Genomic DNA, 12389 nt, shown 5'->3' with positions numbered 1-12389 from the left:
ACTGAAGGTCAAACATAAAACAGAAGTATTGGAAAATATATCCGTGTGTGTGTGTGTTTGTTTTGGTGGGGGAAGGTGAAAATGGCTCTGGAAAATAGATCCAGGGATAGAGGAGAAAAAAAAAATAGTGGGAGAGGATGTGATGACCTAAAACTGCCTCTGCTGCATGTGTGAGACCGAATGGAAAGACCCGATCATCACTGTGACAGCCATTTTACAGTCACCTACACCAAACTACGCTGTCATGACGACCACGGCTCACATCCCAGATTTTGGAAGAGATATGTTTATAATTTTAAAGCCACAATAATAATAATAAAAAAGATATACATTTAAACTGAATGCGAATAGCATAAATCAGATTCAATATTGTAACCAACCACTTTGTGTGGCTGTGCAGCCGAGCTTTATTCGGATCCTCATAACTTGATTTTAAATTCTAGGGGGGGTCCCACATGTTGTAAAAAATATCAAGTGCATCTGACTGAATTATGAGGAAATGTGTATAAAAGGATGCATCCAGAATATTTCAATATATATATATATATATTTTTTATCTTAAAGCTTCTGAATGGTAATTTAAAGGGGAAAACTGGAGGTTACAGTGAAGCGTCAGGGATAAAATACACTCTTGAAAACAGATTCACGATGTACCTTGAATTTCTGTGCCAGTTTGCTGGTTTGGCAGAAGATATTTCTAGACAAAGTGACACCTCAGGATGCTTTCAGTGGTTAAGGCGGGACTTCCTGGTTGAATTCTTTCAGCTCAAATGGAAACGTCAGATTTTGTTGTCAGCATCCCAGGATCAAATGGCAAATTTGTCTTTCAAGTCAACTTTGATCATGTAGGAATAAATACCTGAAATAGAAGAAGACAATTACAGACAATTATTAATTATATTTTGCTGACTGTATTTAAGTAGGGTTTCATGTGCAGGACTTGTAAAGTATTTTTAAACAGGTATATTTCTGCTTTTACTTGAAAGAAAATTCAGAATAATTTCTCCACCAGTGGATGTCTGAATATATACGATGCAAACAGGACTGAACCACAAATTTGGTTTATCTCTTTAAGTTGAGACAAAGTTCACACCAGGATTCCTGCAGTTTCAGACAGAGACTTTGAGATATCGCATCACCTCTCATTAGGAGAAAATTCCCAGACATCCATGTGTGAATGTCATGAAGGCAGTTTTTCTGGACATGATTTGCAGGGTCATTCTGCATATTTGAAGTGGATATTTCAAGTTTTTCCACAAGTGATCAATATCTGCTATACAAGCTGTCATGGACACATTTATTACGGAGCTGATCTCCTTACACCAACTGTCTGTTGTGGCTGTCTGGCTCCATCTTGTGGCACTGAAATGTCTTGCTGTTATTTGATTAGCAGGTCAGAGCAAACGGACTTCATGACCTTCTGATGTTTCCATATTTAGATGAAGTGGCAGGTCAGTGTGACTTTATTGAGTTATTGTGACCGCAATAGTTCGCTGATGCCACCAAAAGGTCCTCCAGACTATAAATAGACAGACAGATCCAGATATAAGCTTTGCTTAAGCCACAGTGTGACTCTGTATTGCTATGTGATGAATCATATGCGTTCATATGTATGAATGTATATAGCCATGAAGTAGCCCATTTTTATTTGTTTATTTATGATATCTATGATAATTGCCTGAGCCGATAATCTGTCAGCCCCTATTATGCAGAATCTACGTGGAAATTTAGTTATAATTTAGCCCACTTTTGCTTGTACTTTTAATAATTAAAAATTACTTTTGATGCTTTTGTACATTTACTATCAGAAACCTTCATGCCTTTAATCAAGTACTATTTACCAAAATAATATTTTAGGACACTCAAGTATGACTTTTGAGTACATTTTACGACACTGGTAGCAGACAAAACAGAACAAGAAATATCTTCATTAAACATTTGTCCAGATAAACCATTAGCACACTGCTGCAGAGTTGTGAGACACGGCCATTCAGAGAGCAGACCTCGTCACAACAGAATTCAAACGATGAACAGTTAACTTTAGTAAGGCAAAAGTGAGGGGTGGAAATAAGCACAAGTGTGACGAAAAGTGGTGAGAGGAGATGAGAGGCCAATGGTTTCGTAGGATTCAAAGAAAAGTCTGAGAAAGTGCAGCCACAAGCAGCAGCAATAAAGTCCTGGTTTGGATTTGGTCACTCAGAACTAAACCCTTCCAATGATGGGATGAGTTATTGCTTCTTTTATTGGCCCATATGGCCACATATATACTGTCAATAAAGCTGATTCTTCTTCTTCTTACTTTGTTTAGCAGTGTGCCGACCCGCCCTCCGTACCAGTTGGTGGCGGTAATGCACAGATGTCATTGTTTGGCAACTGCCAAAAAGAAAAGAAAGGAGAAAAAAAAACCCATCATCGAGGTATTCCGCTGACAGGAGCCGGTGCCGTGGCAGTCCCGACCGGAGCGATCCCACCCGCACGCTTTACAATGGGAAACCTGCTGCTCTCCTCGGGGTAAAACAGACTCATATGCTGAACCGTGATATTGCTTATGGTTGTATTTGTGTGAGAGACCCATCTGGAGGAGGTCTGCATGAACGTTGAAAAGAAAAACTGTGATCTGATGCTGCACTGCATCCGCATTAAACGTCCATTTGTAAAGAGCGAGACACCGGACTCCAGATGGCCTCCTTTTGATTGGCGCATTGGTGGGGAAAAATGCGGCGTTACAAGGTGCCTCTCAGCCATACTGCATTCCTGACAGCTTAATCCCCCGTTTATTTCAGACAAGATGGCAACTCGTGAATACATCATGGATTTATGGGAATTATGCGTCAGCCGCAACTGGTTTTGATATCAAACAGAAGCAGACGTCCGTTTTAAGTGTTAGTATATAGAAGAAAGTGTGCATTGGTAAAAGAGGGGGAAAAAACCCCCTAAAGACATATATTTAAAATAAATAAATAAATAAAAGTGCAATATTCACAAAGAGTTAACACGTCAAATTAAAGTCGTTGTGCGCAGCAGTGAGAAGGAAGAACAACTAACAAGAGGAAGATGTTAAAAAAGAAAAGATAAAAAAGGAAGAGAAAGAAGACAAACGAAAAGTACAGGATGGTACATCAGCTGGTCTGTTTGGATCAAATTAAACTTTGAAGTTGTGCCTCTAATTCACACAGCTTGACCCCAGGACTCAAACTCACAACCTCACAACCTCACATGCATGTGTGAGCAGATTTCTAACTAGTGTCAGAGATCCAGTCATGAGGTCACAGTCCAGAGAATTGGTGCACTTCAACTAGACAACACAGAGAAGTCTGTAATTTATTTTTAGAAAGACTGATTGCTCCATAAGTGAGAAATGGATGTTTGAAGATGCTCTATTTTCCCATTGACTACATGAAAGTTATGATGTTTATTGATGTGCTGTGGACTGTGCTTTGGATAATTCAAAACCATGGCTGGATCGTTAGTGGGGGATAGCCAGAAGATGTAGCATATCAAGTGGGGGAGGGAGCAGACAGGTTTCATAAGTTTTATTTGATAAGAGCAGAATTAATTCCCACTGGGCTGGGAACTGGGCCTACATTTTGGTGAATGTTGCAAAATCGTATTATGAAACGGCTCATTTTTTAAAACTATATTTGCTTTGTCTTTTGTCCCAGTCTTTTCAGGACTGCAGCCATGCCTGAACAATTCGGTGAAGGGAAGATCATAGCCAGGAGGATCAGCAGTGGCATAACATATTACTGCGCTCCGTTCTCAGGGGCAGGGACCCACTCATCGTGTTTTGCCAAAGACTCTGGAACATCCACAGATCCCCTTCCCATTTCAGCTCCTTTACCCTCATCTGAGCCCTGCAGCAACCCTTCCTCCTCCTCCTCCTCTTCCTCTGCCAATCCCTCCTCCTCTCCATTGCTTTCAGATTCACCTTCACACACATCAGATTCTTCCTCCGCTTCTCGTCCCCTTCTTCTTTTCTTCTCATGGCTCGGTGCCCAACCAAGCGCGGTGGCCAAGTACAGGAACCTTTACCTGGACCGTGGCATGGATGTCCTTGTGGTGCAGAGCAATGTTATGCACTTCCTGTGGCCTCGATGGGGGCTCAACTACGGGTTGGAAGTTTTGAAGGTTCTGGAGGAGCCTCAGTTCTCGGGGAGGTCGGTGCTGGTTCATGCCTCCTCCATCGGTGGCTACACTTTCAGCCAGATACTCACCCACATCGCCCAGGGACAGACACGATACGCAGGCCTGTCCCGTAGGGTGATAGGGCATATCTATGACAGCTTGGTGGTCGGCACTCTGGAGCACATGGCGATAGGTGAGTGTCAGTGATCCAGCTCAGGTTACTTTTGTACTGGATATGTGTGTCAGATCTTTAAATAATACACTAGTCAGCTGACCTGTTGTGACAGATGTTCAGGAATTATTTGTGGACAGTTTCTGCAGTTTATACATTCACATTTACTGTATGGAAGACTGGAACTTAAAGTTGGTTTACTATTGGCTGATCTTACATTGTTCTGATTAATCATCTAGTCTTCGTAATGTACAAGTAATCCAGTGATCGAAGTCTGTTTGCACATGTCTACATGGCAAACAGATGCTCTTAATGGTGCCAATTTCCCAAAATGTTAATAAATATGTGGGAAAAAAAAGCAAGTTGTATCCTACAGCATGACTCACTGAACACATGACAACAGTGTACTTCCTCTTGTCGTTATTCAGGCCTTGGCAAGACTCTGGTGCCACGTTTTGAGGGCCTCGTCAAAAACGGCGCCATGCTTTACTTCTGGCTCTTCAAAACCCACACAGCAGACTTCTACGACAGCAGCATCCAGATATTCCACAGCAGCCCAATTACTGCTCCAGCACTCTTCTTCTCCAGTGAAAACGATCCACTGTGCGACCAAGCTGTCATGGAAAAGTGTATTGACCACTGGAGGAAGCGGGGTGTGACCGTGGAGAGCAGGAAGTGGAAGGAGTCGATTCACGCGGCCCACATGCGATGCCACCCAGAAGACTACCTCTCTACCCTGGATAAATTCTTAAACTCAGTGGCCATTTCTCTCTGAAAGCAAAAACGCAAACTGTTGAGGGTGGGGTAAAAGATTAGTCTGACTGAATTTTAAAATTTTAAACCGTAAAAAGAGAAATGTAAAGAGAATGCGCTTTGAGTATTTTATCTTGTAGCTTTGGCATTATTAAGTGTAATTTAACAGACATTGCATTTTTCTCTCCTTTTAAAGCACTCTTAGTTGTTTGTTTGACTTTGTTGTTAAGGTTAAATTTTAAGTGGTATGCAATATTTAATGAATTACTGTGGAGGTTATGTTCTGTGATGCTTGTTTTGCACAGGAACTGTTGTTTCGCTTGATCAGATATCTGGTTTCTGCACATTATGTGAAATAAAACAGTTCATAACAGCACTCCTGTTTGTCTTTGTCTTTTATTATTTTGTAAGACGTACGTACCTGCACAGTCCAGTCACATGATCTCAAATACCCCTTCATCAGCACCACCATTTACATTCCAGAGGTGTTCTTGGAATTAATTTCAAACAGGATGTTATTTACAATAATTTCATATGGTTGAAAGGTCAGTTTTTGGATTGGTTTGGTCAAGTTTGCATTTGTTCTACAACCACACAGGAAACAATTTATCCATTACTTTTAGCTTTTTTAAATAGCTTTTCGCTGACTGGTTTTGGCTTCTGTTCACATTCGAATCAGAACCTTTTTTCTGTCCTGGGCTACAACGAAGACGCCGATGGAATATCATTACGGTGTTAGAGTATTTAAAAATAAAAATAACACAAGTAACATTAATAAGAAAAAGTAAAGGACAACAATATGCCATTGCAGCGTCAAATCTGCCTCATCCAGAGAAGAAGAAACACCAGCTTTACCTGTCTGCTGTGTGGTTGTTGTTGACACTAACAACACTCTTAAGGTGCCCTCTCATGCAAATGCACACTCAGGTACAACAGTCCAGCATTGATTTAACAGGAATCAGTATTCTAGTTTTCATATCCTCTTAATTGCAATTAAACACTATAAAACATTTACATTAATTGTTATATTGGACTCAATATGTGGATGTATTTTTTAAATCAAATTATTATTATTATTTTAAATTATCAATAGAAATAGAAGTACCCCCTGGGACACAATTGCTCTAAAGACCCAAGATATCTAAACTGTGCACATCACATTTAAATAGTAGGAGTTTGTTTTTTAAGGTGAACAGGCAGCACACAATTTTTAACAGGCACAATGCAGGGCAGCTAAAAGCAGAGAGGGACTGGAAAATGGGAGCAGATTTAGGAAAACAACTCACTGTTCCACTGATCTTTTGATGTGGACAGAAAGACTGCATGTTGTGTTTTTTTTGTTGCACCAACAACACTGGGAGAAGGCAGCAGAAAATGCTTCAAGAGAGAAAAAGAAGTTCAGATACACAAGTTTGGCAGCAGTTAACTAACCTGGATATAAAGGCCTCAAAACAGACAGCGGAAAGCATGACAGACACTGCAGACTGGTGACAACAGGTAAGTGCACAATTGCAAACTCATAACCTTGACTAATGTTTTTTGACTTGACTAATTCTACAACACTCAATTACCATGAAGTAACTTTATTGAAAACAGTTTACTGTCTCACTGCTTTTGCTACAGTTAAAATGGTGACATCTGCTGGTCAAACTGTTGCTATTGCATGTGTATGGCTGGATTAAATCTGAGACCAGGATGCAACTGTTCCAATGGAAGGCCGGGAGTTTGCTGGTCAATGGGTAGGAATTCAGTTATATCAGTAAAGAAACAGCTGTGAAGCCAGATGTTGTATGTGTTGAGGGAACGTGATGAAAGCCTATTTTAGACCTTATGATGGATGGATATACAGTGATAAGGACAGATAGAAATCATGAGGGAGGGAGAGTTTCTGCTACACTCATCAAACAAGATGATGATCACGATCAGGAATACTGAATACTAATAGTGGTGGTGTTGGATAGAGAAGAGGTGGTGGTTATAATGTTGATAAAATAAATAATTAGGTGATATCAGCAGTCTCCAATAGGGATAAAGGCAGAGATCATGGCCAGGACACGAGATATTTAGTTCAGGGAAAGTCAGCACCCAGATGTTTTAAACAGAAGAGATGATATGCTTGATAAATTGTTTTTGTTTTTTTCTGTTTGTTTGCAAACAAAGGCAAAGTTCAGATATGCTGTGCTCTGCTAAAGCATGTGGGGTGAGGGCTGCTCTCAAAGTTTCTGCTGTTTTAGAGTTTAGAGTTTGGGAGGAAGAAGACTGCCAAGTTTGAACATCAAATATATTCAAGATAATGGAAAGAATGACAACAGAACTTGAGAGGAGAGGAACTCTGGCAAGTTCTCAGAGGCCCGGGCTAAAAAGGCCCACGCAAATAGAGAGTCGGTATTTGAAGTGTTTTTTTGACAAAGAAAAAGCTTATAGATGATGTGGAAGGGCAGATTATTAAATGAGCTGCACCATATGGGTGTTGGAGATAAAGGACTGAACTGTTTGGAAGAAAGTACGGATTTGGTCAGACTTGTTAAATCAGTACTCGGTTGGAAATGGCACACCTCAAGGCCTGCTACTTTTCATCACTTCGATCAATGCAGTCTACTCAGAAGTACCAGGAAATACAGGCAGGTCACTGTTTGTGGGAAAGAGGAAGGAACATGGAGCATGCAATCAAGAAAGTGCAAGGAGCAGCTGATGGTGATGGGATGGAGTTATGATTGGGGCTGTAGGCTTGCAGTGGAAAAAACCTTTTTCACCAGGAAAAGGACTGAGAAAGGGATAAAGCCAAAGGTGTACAAGAAAGAACTAGAATTAAAGGGTTGACATTTTATGACTTAGCAGCTTCACTTACAAGCCCTGCAACTTTTCAACTCCAGGAGAATATTTCCAACACGCCTGAATATGCTTTGCATTGACTTTGTATATAATTGCACTGCGCAGCAGATTTGCATCATGTTTTGCTGTGAACACAATTTAATTACTGCCACCAGACATTATTATCATAGGGATTTAAATATGTCGTGTGTCAGAGAGAACCATTAGATTTGACTGCACAGCCTTATGCCTGCTGTGGGGCCTGCTGACAGGTCAAAACATCTTTTGAAATGGATGCTGGGCTTCCTCAGGAATACTCAATTTAGAAATATTAAAGCTGGGCAAGAGGCTTGAGAGTTTGCATCACTCTCACTTTTATCATCAAGTAAACTGCCTCAGTGAGAAATAAAATAATAATATTTTTTTGTTGTTTAGCTGAGCTCCTCATCTGAGCTCAGAGATGACGTTGGAGATTTCTTCTAAATCTCCCAGTTCCCTCGTAAATGCCAGAGAAATCAGTGTGCGTTCAGACCTTGGCATAGAGTTGATAGTTGATAGAAAGTTTTTTTTCCCTAAATATTTTATAAATTTTGATTGAATTTGATTCCTTTACTAGATTTCCTTTCTGTCAAGTTTTTCTTGGCATGAAGCATATTTATTGTCCACTCCGTAGTACTTGCTTTCAGCAGAGTATAAATTATGAACACAATTACACAAGGTATTAACTTGCACTCATTCTTCCTGTTGTGTTCCCTCATATTGACCTACAGTCCTGTTTACATGCTCCTGTAACCTCTACTCTGTTCTAGACATGCAAACTTTCCATATACAGCACATGCCTTCTGCTGTCTCATGTCTGCCACAGATCCTTTTTGGGCTCCATAAATGTTATTACATTTTCAGACGTTGTTCTCGCTGTAGACAAATCCTAATTAATCAGATCTTTCTATGTTTGCGTGGTACACGTAACATTTCTCGATTTTGTATCTTTCAGCTCTGCATTGTGATAGTTAATGTGAGAATTAATTTGTTGTTGTACAGATAGTATAAAATAGATATCCTGTATTGATCTCTATCCAAATTCTGTTCACTTTTGTTCAGAACAGAGAGAATAAATAACTGAGCCGCTCTTTACACAAACTTCAACAAAACTAAAACTTTCAAGTTTATGTGTTTGTAGTATATTATAGTTTTCTTATGTGATTGTGTTGCATACTTAAACCTAGATTCTCATTTGGTAATGCTCTTTGTTATATGTAAGCGATTAGCTTTAACAACTTTTTTCCCCTTCTATAAAGAGAAATTCCCTCAGGAGTCCTAGTTCTGGATTATATTGCACACTTAGCTTTGAGTGTCTTTTCTGAATTTTGCAATTAACTGTGATTTTTCATCACAGTTTGCTTTAAAGTTCTGTGAGTGATTGATTTCCTGTGCCTTAAAATGAGCTTTACAATCTGTGCAGCAAAACCCTGTGTCCGTAGATCATCAGTTTGTATAAGGAAAAACACTGGGCAAAAACCAGACCAGAATTTAAAAATATTATTTGTTTTAAGTAACATGCTAGTAATGAGAATACAAAAATATGCCTTGATTTTGTTGTTTTAAATGTTCTCATATCATAGAAAAAAAACAACTCTGACAAATTGTACAGGCAGCAAATATTGACTAAAATCTTTAATGAAAAGTTTAATATAACAAGCTAAAAAGTGTAACATCCCATTGACCTTAACCTTAATGTTCTGCTACATAAAATTTTACAAAAAACACTGTAAGTCAAATAGGATACCATTAAGTTCCCACATTACTGAAAATTGTGCATAATAAAATACCCATACCAACATACAAAACTTATTTCAGATTGTAAACCATACTAGACGAAACATCTGTTGCTATAGCTATTCATTTTCTTTTAATATCAAAACATTTTTAAATTCAGTCCAAATCATATAAATAATAATCTCAACCCACAGCTGAAATCTGCACCTCAAAAGCTACTTGCAGGACATGCAAAACTTTTAACAACCAGAGGAAGATTATTATTGCTTGAGTACTGAAAATTAATTTGAAAATTTTATTTTGCATGCATTACATGACAAACGTCCAGTAACAGAAATATTCTAAAAAGTGGTACGTGCAATAGTGTGTGCAAAAGGCAAATACACTGTTGACTACACTGAGCGATTTGTCCAGATAAGCCTCTGTATATTTGCATTACGGCAAGACTCAGCATAAGTGTGATTCAAGTGGGGATTTCTCAGCAGACCTTGAGTTTGTCCTTGTTGAGAAGGAGCTTGTCTAAGTAGCGCTGCACCTTCGTCAGAGTCAGGTAAAGGTGAGAGTCGGGGAACGAATTGTCACTTGTCTGTCCTGTGGGTCTGGCTCGGATGGGACACCCCACTGTCAGGGCGAGGGAGCGCACCCTCCCCTCCAGGCTCGACACATCAGCCTGGATCTGGCTGAGTTGCCCCGTGAAGCGGCTCTCCAGTTCGTTATCCAAAAGTCCGAGCTCATGGCTGATACGATTTAGCCCCTCAGTGGAAGAAGTGTTGAATTCTATCTGTGGAGTCACTGGCAACTAAGAAGAACAAGGAGGAGGAGAAGAGGCAGGACATGAGCTCTATATCACTGGGTTGCTCACTTTAATCTTGAATGAAGAAATCCTTGTTAATTTAGTGATATAATTCTTTATACAGGTACATAACTGTGATATTCTGAGATACAAATCCCACACTTTTCTTAAAACAAACTGATAACAGTTCACTGTGAAAGACTTGCGGACATTAAGCATTGTGCATACCTTTGTCCTTAGTTTCCTTATGTGGAACAGGGTTATCTGAGCAATGTTTATTATACTGTTTATAGTATCTCTGATGAAGTCTCCTTTTGTTGGAAGACTTGAGCACCCAGGAGCCACCACAAGAGAGACACAGAGAAGGGCGAGAAAGGTGTGCATCCTAAAAGAAATAATAAGAATAAAAATAAATTCTATGAATGACAAGCACACGATTACAATAATCTATAAAACTGTTTTACATTTGAAGATTTTCCTTTTGCATTTGTGCAAATAAATTGTATATTTTCCCTTTAAGCTTGATAGAAATCGATTATTGCCTGTATTATTGTTATTATTACCAGCAACATATATCAAGAGATCAATTACAAAAATGCACAAAGCCATTTTTTAAAATGGATAAACCAACACAAGTTTGATTGATATTCCTGGGACTTCACAATTAAAAAAATCAAAATGAACTGTAACTCTCCTGTAAAATATATAAAAGTCTTACCTGCGGTTTTGGACTTGAGGCTGCACTCCTGTAAAACTGGAAGACAAGGAGATGACAAATGCCTCTTTGCAGGTTTCCCCCATTTAAATAGTCTCCTCTGAAGTTGAGGCTTGCTGTGGGCCATTCCCCTCCTCTCTCCTCCCCCTGACTCAAACCTGAGCCTGACCCTTACAGGTCAACTTTTCAACACAACACTGATTATACAGTGACTCATAATAAATGCCATGAGAAAAGATCGATCACACCAATCTAACGCAGTTGCTTGGGACTCACACACAACCCGTGTTCTTGGTTTTGTTTTCCTGTAAGAGGATTTCTCTTGATGCATGTTCATCTGCCCGTTTTGTGACGTTGTAATTCAATCTTAACGTCTCCTGGAAAATGTGTAGGTGAATTGTAGCTCGAACTGGCATTGTGCATAAATACACAAAATAAACATAAGGTAGAGAAGAAAGAAATATGCGACAAGAAGTTAAAAATGGGAACGTAATAACAGCGCACACAGAGTTAATAAGCTTCCCAGAGGTTTCCAGAGGTGTTTTTCAAGGTTCGTCTGAAGGCCTAACGCTCCTACCACCAAGCATTTGAGTGTGCATATAATTACCATATCTGTTTAAAGAGAGTACATTCTCCATTTTGCTGCATACTATAGGAATGTTCTTGAACAGAATTTCCAGTAATGCCAGTACTGTGCTTCAGCATTGACTTCATGACGTCATGGTGTCCATGTTGAAGTACACTAAGTTTTGTCTAATAAAGTGCTCTTCTTACACGTATTCCATTTGGTTATGGTTCTCCTGAATATTTGACTAAGATAGAATAATGTTTGAGTGACCTGTTAGTTGGAGTACAACATTTTTTATGAAAGTGGCACCATTTGTTTTGTTTTGTTTTGGAGTTTTCTTTGGCTAGTATCAGCTAACTAGCTAAGTCACTGACTCCAAGTGTAGTGTGCTTTCCTTTAGCCTGTTAGCTGAGCTTAATACTCTGTGGCTAGCTAATGTGTTATGGGCTTGTTAGGACCTGACTATCTCAGGAGATTGAGTCCAGAGTGCAGGCACAAAGGTGAGGTCAAAATTCTCCTCAGAATGAAAAATGACACAATACATCATGACTTTTTGAAAGGTGAAGGTAGGCTACAATGAGGCTGAAAAATTATAAATGAAGACTGGACCAGGAAGAGCTTCAGTTCCCCTAGTAGAAGCGTCATGGCAACATTAGCCACACAAAAACATACAACT

The 12389-nt window shown here is 39.4% G+C and overlaps 2 protein-coding genes and 1 long non-coding RNA gene across 3 annotated transcripts in view; 2 read left to right on the top strand and 1 right to left on the bottom strand.

The window, feature by feature from the left end:
• Positions 1-2356: 2356 nt before the first annotated feature.
• On the top strand, positions 2357-5426 carry LOC124054035. Its single transcript, XM_046379684.1, has 3 exons — positions 2357-2511; positions 3663-4318; positions 4726-5426. The coding sequence occupies exons 1-3, from the start codon at positions 2357-2359 to the stop codon at positions 5070-5072; spliced, it is 1158 nt and encodes a 385-aa protein (XP_046235640.1). The 3' UTR covers positions 5073-5426.
• Positions 5427-6314: 888 nt separating this feature from the next.
• Positions 6315-12389, top strand: part of LOC124054088 — a 72595-nt gene continuing 66520 nt past the window's right edge. The window contains exon 1 of the long non-coding RNA XR_006842315.1: positions 6315-6547. This is a non-coding gene — a long non-coding RNA (uncharacterized LOC124054088). The remainder of the gene's footprint in view (positions 6548-12389) is intronic.
• Positions 9732-10814, bottom strand: LOC124054087 (leptin-B-like). Its single transcript, XM_046379760.1, has 2 exons — positions 10659-10814; positions 9732-10436 (listed from the first exon to the last, which is right to left on the bottom strand). Exons 1-2 carry the CDS (start codon positions 10812-10814, stop codon positions 10116-10118), a joined length of 477 nt encoding a protein of 158 aa, XP_046235716.1. The 3' UTR covers positions 9732-10115.

This window comes from Scatophagus argus, chromosome 22 (genome assembly GCF_020382885.2).
Source record: "Scatophagus argus isolate fScaArg1 chromosome 22, fScaArg1.pri, whole genome shotgun sequence".
NCBI classification, from domain to species: Eukaryota; Metazoa; Chordata; class Actinopteri; family Scatophagidae; genus Scatophagus; species Scatophagus argus.
The sequence above is the reverse complement of the archived record's forward strand: the minus strand, read 5'-3'. Positions and strand labels throughout refer to the sequence as shown.

Bases quoted from the DNA above. Each gene is read 5' to 3' on its own strand.
- LOC124054087 (XM_046379760.1), bottom strand. From the start codon at position 10,814: ATGCACACCTTTCTCGCCCTTCTCTGTGTCTCTCTTGTGGTGGCTCCT. The intron at 10,437-10,658 runs GTATGCACAATG...TGTTCTTCTTAG, and splicing joins TAAGGAAACTAAGGACAAAG to TTGCCAGTGACTCCACAGAT.
- LOC124054035 (XM_046379684.1), top strand. From the start codon at position 2,357: ATGTCATTGTTTGGCAACTGCCAAAAAGAAAAGAAAGGAGAAAAAAAA. The intron at 2,512-3,662 runs GTAAAACAGACT...CTTTTGTCCCAG, and splicing joins AACCTGCTGCTCTCCTCGGG to TCTTTTCAGGACTGCAGCCA. The intron at 4,319-4,725 runs GTGAGTGTCAGT...GTCGTTATTCAG, and splicing joins TCTGGAGCACATGGCGATAG to GCCTTGGCAAGACTCTGGTG.